This window comes from Anastrepha ludens, chromosome 4, assembly GCF_028408465.1.
Source record: "Anastrepha ludens isolate Willacy chromosome 4, idAnaLude1.1, whole genome shotgun sequence".
NCBI lineage: Eukaryota > Metazoa > Arthropoda > Insecta > Diptera > Tephritidae > Anastrepha > Anastrepha ludens.
Genome location: NC_071500.1, coordinates 24,508,481 through 24,515,490, shown reverse-complemented (window position 1 = coordinate 24,515,490; position 7,010 = coordinate 24,508,481). Strand labels below are relative to the sequence as shown.

General features: G+C 38.6%; 1 protein-coding gene across 1 annotated transcript; it reads left to right on the top strand.

Annotated features, from left to right (window-relative positions):
• The first annotated feature begins 836 nt into the window (after positions 1 to 836).
• On the top strand, positions 837 to 6,519 carry LOC128861280 (uncharacterized). The gene is made up of 2 exons (XM_054099295.1): positions 837 to 1,331; positions 5,152 to 6,519. Exons 1-2 carry the CDS (start codon positions 1,320 to 1,322, stop codon positions 5,875 to 5,877), a joined length of 738 nt encoding a protein of 245 aa, XP_053955270.1. The 5' UTR covers positions 837 to 1,319; the 3' UTR covers positions 5,878 to 6,519.
• The last annotated feature ends 491 nt before the right edge of the window (positions 6,520 to 7,010 follow it).

Genomic DNA, 7,010 nt, shown 5'->3' with positions numbered 1-7,010 from the left:
CGACTTCGCCAATTTTCAATACCAAACTACCTTTGACAAAGAATAGTATTTAAACCACGTTTCGTTGGAACTACTTTCATTATTTTATATTAGTTTTTGCTCGAGCTATTGCGCCCACAGGTGAATTGACGGACGCACGGATAAGACTAAATCGGCTCCCCTCTTCAGTCTGAGCATTTTGGTAAAAACATACATATATGGCTACAGCTATTCTGAATCCATTATGCTCGTTCAACCCTTATGGGAACAAAATTATAATACCCTTGTGCCCAATTGCGCACGGGTATAAAAATAACGCAAAGAAACAAAAAAAGTGATAGATTGCCCCAACCAATGTTCGAGTGGCTGGTGAGCGGCCGATGAGCCGATGAACTGATGAGCAGATGACCAGCTGAGCGGCGATTTGCACTATCAGCTGATATACGTCACAACGCTGACTGGAGCATCCAAAATCAAGCACAGCAAATGAGGCAGCATGTGACCTGTTGAGACTGAGTGGTAGGCAGCAGGTGAGCGATAATCTTAAAAATAACAACAGCAGCAACAACCAGTTGACCATCTCGAACTGGCCGCTGACAACCATGTTTCGATGGAAAAATATAAGAAAATCAAAAGGTATACACACATAAATATAAGAAGCAGAATTAATAAGTCGATGCATTGTGAACGAAATTCAAAATTAAAATACACAAATGGATATAAATTCAATCGAATGAACGCATAAACTGGCAAAGCAAATATGTATTAAATAACATGAAATATCAAGCCAAAGCGTTAAATTCCTATAAAAAGCATCTTTCGGCTGCGAACAAAGTTTAATCAGTTAAAAAAGCTCAACAAGGTGACAACGACTGGCGACAGACAGGCAACTGCTTTAACTTTTCGATTGCAGTAAACAGGAAACAAAAACAAAGCAAAGACCGAAAACCAAAGATCGAAGAGTAGCAGCAAACGTAGCAACATTAACCAATAACGGGCATTTAAGTTGTCGTTCAAATGCGCTGCAATGCGATTCAAAGTGTCAATAAAGGAGTAACCAGCTGATATCGTCCGTGCATGCGTGTGTTTGTTACGAATATTCAAAGCATTGAATTGCGAGAACGAGACGCTGAAGTGGAAAATTTGCAGTGTTTTTCTGTCAAATAAACAAAAGCAAAAAAAAAAACATACTGTCCATATAGAATTTGAAAAAAAAGAATTTTTAAATTGTGCAAGTGTGAAAAATTGTATTGAAAATCTCAAAAGCATTGGCATACTATTTTGCTGATATCGAAGCCTAAGCAAGTTTCGCAAATCGTTAAACAGTAACCGCTAAAAAAATGTGGAATAATGTGAGTGAAAGTATAAAAAATCTAAGTGGTTGGCTTAAAAGTTCGATACAAAATACTATAAAAATATTTTTTTTTTTATTCGTTCCCAATAAATTTTTTTATCCTTTCTTTGCATCAGTTTGGGAAAATAATAAAGCCAAATAGGCGTGCGTGTGACTAGCATTCAGTCGGTTCCGGTTTCCAAGCTCGCCGTGATTATGAAACATCTAATGACAGAAAACCTTGTTTTTTTAGCCCACCGTCAATGAAAATGAGTTTGAGGCTCCTGAGCTATTTTTAAATGCGTACTTTTTAGCTACTATGGCGCCAAAGTCGCAAAATTCTGCATTTAACTGAATACTTTACTGTATTTTATTTCACACAAATATTATTCACGTAATAAACAACTTTTAATTAATTGTAATGGTTTTTTTAACCTTTTTTTACGTATACAATTATTTTTCCTCGGGTGCGACAAACCCAAACCATTGATGGTGAGAAAAAAACTTTATATATATATATATATATATATAGCTACGGAGATAATTGGTGCGTACACACTTTTTGGGTGTTTGGCCGAGCTCCTCCTCTTATTTGTGGTGTGCGTCTGTTGTTCCACAAGCAGAGTGCATTAGGTTAGGTTAAGTTCGTCCCTAGCGATACCAGTTGAAGATTGACCTTTATTAAGATTTAAAGTAGACATCACGTAGGATGTCAAGGCTTTAAGCAAATCAAAGCAGCTTTGGAGGCTCTATTTTTGAGAAATCCTCCAGACCTTTAAATTTTGTGGCTCCCAGGCATTTCGAGCGCGTTTTAGATAATACCTGACAAATACACAGAAGAAGCTCGAAAGATTCCTTAGTATTCTCTCTGAACTTCCTGCATTTGTCGTTGCTAGCAATCCTTACCTTGTAAGCATGTGCAACCAACAGAATATGACCTGTTAGCATACCTACAATAGTTCTGCAGTCTTTCATGTGAGCATAAGTAGGAATTGAGTCAGTTTTTTGTCATCAGTTCTTCACATGATTTTTGCAGTTCGCTTGTAGTCAAATGAGTCCACATAGCTTCCACTTGTAGTCGTCCACTTCGTTGTACAAGTATATTATACTTAGCGGCTTTTCTATGTCAATCTCAATGTCTCAAATGGTAGGAGAACAGCACTTTTGGCTCCCTCGTCTACTATTTCGTTTCCTCTAATGACTTTGTGACCCGGTACCCAATAGACGTGCATTTGGCATCTTAATGCCATGTCGATGTGTCGTTCGTTTATTTCCACTATATAACGCCAACAGAAAATTAGTCTTAGAGCCGTCTGTGCAAATATGAAAAGTCTTACGGCCAGGCTTCATGCCTTTGTGTGCCATCCCTCCTCTTCCATCGTAATGTGAAACCCTCTCTCCCACGTAGAGACGTAGTCTGTGCAAGCTGCACTCCTCCGTCCTATTGAACTATGCCCGAAGGTTCTGTAAGTAAATAATGCAGCAGTAACGAATCTTCCCGCGGATTTTGCTGCAAGATTTTCTGTCATAAGGTCAATAGGTGCTGTGCTAAGTATCATTTCTAGAGTGGTCCAAGTGTGTTACGGACATGAGAAAGTTTCTCATTAAAATTTTCATTCAAACGAAATCATAATATAATATTATATGTGACCTGGTCTACGAAAAGGTACCTTACGTGCGAAAACAAGTTTTCGAGAAAACAGCAGTTAAAGTTTAAACTTCTAAAAAAATCAGTCTTTTTCGAATTTGTACTTTTCTTTTTTTTACTTTTAACAAACTTTTAAACAAATTATGACTTTCTGGTTTTCACCATTTTAAAGAGCCTTTCACACACTATTCGAATCAACAAAAAAGTGAAAAATGATTTTTTGACACGTAAGGTACCTTTTCATAGACCAGGCCACATATATGTATTATATGTATAGGGTGGTCCATATAATGGTTTCTTTTTAAAAACTAAAAAAAAAATTAGCAAAAGTCTATTCAAGTCAAGTCGTTATTGGTCTATTCGAAAGAGCAAGCGAGCCGGTAATTTACTGATTACGATTTCATTCATGTGACTGATCTTGTAATAGCACACAAGTCTTTTCCAAGGCTTTGGTGAGGGTTTAGGGCTTTTGTTCGCAAACCACTTGTTTGATATTCATTTTAACAACCTATAAACACAAGTCAAACGATGTCAAATCGCAGCTCAAAGGTGGTCAATTGACATCGCCGAAGTGGCGAAGAAAAATAGGCACTCCAAAATAAGCACCAAACTGTCTCAGTATGACGATCAAGCGTAGGCTCTCCGATCCCCAGATGTGGCAGGCTTGCTTCTTTGCATAGCCGCCAACTCAAAAATGCACTTCTTCAGGATTTTTGACTTATTTTTAATGAACGTTCCATTTCGGCTCAGAAAGTCCTGGGAACTCCCCACCATTGAACTTTCAAACTCGTAGCTGTGTTTACCGGTCATTGGACGATCGGCACCCACGTGGAAAAGCTAGGTTTACCATATAATTCCCATTGCAGAAGCTATTGGGAACTTTCAGTGAAGGAGACTGTTGATCATTTTCTCTAAAAATGTCGTAGATTGTCAGCCAAACGATGAAGGGCACTGGGTGCTCTTTTCCTCGACAGCCTGGGTCAGCGCGACAACCTAAATCCCATCAATCCTCTCCCTTACATCAACAGCCCTGGCTGGCTGTAGATATCTGCCTATTGGAGGCCTCATAATGGTATCAAAACGACGCTTTAGTGCTACTTGGAGAATGCCAGAGTGGTACTTCAACCATTTCACCTACCTACCTACTATTTTGGCTCCACAATATTGATTTTGGTATAAGTTTGCAATATTCCCAACGATGATTGAGCGTAAAGCGATTCATTTCACTCCGCGGAGATATGATACGGACTTTCAGATACCGCTGAAAAGAGCTGTCACTGTCCAAATAACATGTGATTAAAGGAAACCTTATAAGGATCACCCTGTATATGTAAAATATATATACCGCTATTATTTATTTCCTATTCTCGAAAGAGAATCATTATTTCATAACAACAGAATTGTTGCCCTTTGTTGTTAAAGCTGGTTCAAGTAAATTTAGTAGGTCCCAATTGAATTGATTAGTGAAGTTTTGCAGCATCCGTAACAAATGACAATCAGATGTCGCAGAATTTACTATATATATTTATATTAAAACACCCAACAAATTTTTCGCAGTCTCCGCTGGGTTATCAAAAATGTTTTTGTTTGGCTTGGTCTCGACAGAACATTTCACGTTTCCATTGAGCAATTCTGTCCACTTCAATTGAATTACTTTCTTCCATTTATCGCCATTGCCGAATGGGTTTGTACTGGCTACAATCCGCATGAAACAGCTAAGTTTTTTCTACAATAATACCGGTCGCCCCTCGGCAGGCAATGACAGATCTCCGAGTGTATTTCTGCCATGAAAAAGTTCCTCATCAAAAATTATCTGCCGTTCGTTATATGGAACAACTCAAGACGCACGCCACAAATAGTAGAGGGAGCTCGGCCAAACACCTAACAGTAGTGTACGCGCCAATCATTTATTTCTAATTTTTTATCTCATTAATAGTTGACTGTAGAGCTCAGAAGTAAAGTGTTTGGTCAAGCGGTACAATTTCTTTGTTTTTTTGTCTACAATTCTCTTTAATTCCCTGAACTCACTATTCACTAATTGTTAATTTTTCATTTCACGAATTGTTTCATTAAACGAGATATTTAAGTTTTTTACCAAACTTGTTTACCGAACTTTTTTAACCAACCAACATTTACATAATAAAAATAGAATTCTCTCTGGCTTTCTCAATAATCAATGTCATTATTACAGAAACTACCAATTCGCTTATGTGGCGTACTCACATTTCTGCTCGCTGCAAACGCCGCACAGCTGTCCAACTTCATGCCAATTCGCTACTATCACTACCCGACACCGCAACATCAACTCACCATCCCACAATCGGCGGCCACAACAACGCAGCAACGATATCAACAACAATACGCCGGCTATGCGCAAACCCAACACCGCTACGTGCAACAGCAAACGCAACAACAATACTACCAGCAATACCAACAAAACCAACAGCAAGCCTCACAACAATCAGCAACTTCGTACTATCAACATACACAACAACTGCCGGCCGCGACAGCAACTAATGTTGCACAACAATTTACTGCGCCCGCATTGGAAAATGCCGCCTTTACAAGAGCCTTGACCAATCAAGGTTATAAGTACGGCAGTGCCGGCAATGGTGGCAGTGGCATCAGCAACAGCCACGCGGCATCATCAGTTTCCGCAGCACGCGCGCTACCCTCCTCCATATTGACATTGCCTTCGTCCTTAGTGGAGGCTCTGGAGGCCGCGAATGATATTGCACCAAAAGGCGCCATCGACACCACAGATACTTCGATCAATTTGAAATTGCCGTTGCCGGTTAATATAGCGCCCATCAAAGTGTCACCATTGCCACTGGACGAAGGCGTTTCCTTTAACAAGTTAGCTAATAATGGCGTCACCTCATATGGCACCGTTTATCCACAGCGCAAGCGTAGATGAGAGCGCATGGCATCGGCTTGGCGGTGCTACGTAGAACTGCGCGCTGGTGTAGAACTGTGCGCTGCAAAGAGGCTCCTTCGTTTGTGGCTAATTTTGTGTAACACCAACGCAGCACTTGACATTTGCGGTTAGCTTTTAGCTGAATGCTTCAGTGCAGCATTCCACCACTTAACAGTCACCAGTCTAGATTTAAGGTCATCTCTCTTTGGAGCTGTATTGCTCATTCGATTATTATAAGTAACTGATAATTTGTACAATTTAAAGCATAATTTGTCGTTATGCACAATAGAAAAAGTGTATAGAACTGCTGCAATCAAAATTATTCTACCAGTAAGCGACATATTTGTTGCATCTATCGAATCACAGGTTTTCTTTTTATTTTTTTCCCTCCCTAAACTCGTATGCTGTATTAATTATTATTCTTTTTTTTTTTTTATTCAAATTTATTTTTAGTTTATTATCTGCTACTAACGCTTTTGTCTGTTTTGTTTCACTCACATTTTGTGCGAATAGAGCTTTACAAGTGGTTGTTGATTAAAAATACTTGCCATAATATTTACATACCGATAAATACACGAAAAAAAAAGAAAAAGAAAAAAAACCTAACAAATTGCATGTGACTTTTTCTCGAAGATTTCTGCATTAGCGCCATTAACATTAAATCCGTTCACTTTATTATACAATAATTTGTATTTGTATTTATTTCAAAGTCAAAGCGAATATCCGCTGTTGATGTTTGGAGGCCACCTGAAAGATATTTGAATAGGTATTGGCAAGATTTCGCCAAACAAACATTTCAGATAAAAACTCATTCACAGAAGCGTTTCTGTGGCTTACTTTGCTAAGCAATTGAACCTTAAATCATTCCACTATATCCGCAGCAGTAAACAGAAGATTTTATTTTTCTTCGCAGTCTTAGAGTTTGTTTCGTAGCACGACGAAATATTTGTTGCTTTTCAATGGTCAATGCTGCAGCGCTGCGCTTACTATTTGCATAAATAATTAAATAACTTAATTAAAGGTTTCTGGGTTACGGCATCTTCAGCGCCATCTTAGTTATTATAGTTCGATGGAATATTTTGTGAACACATATAATTAGCGCATAAGTACAGTGACGGTGAAAAAAGTTACAT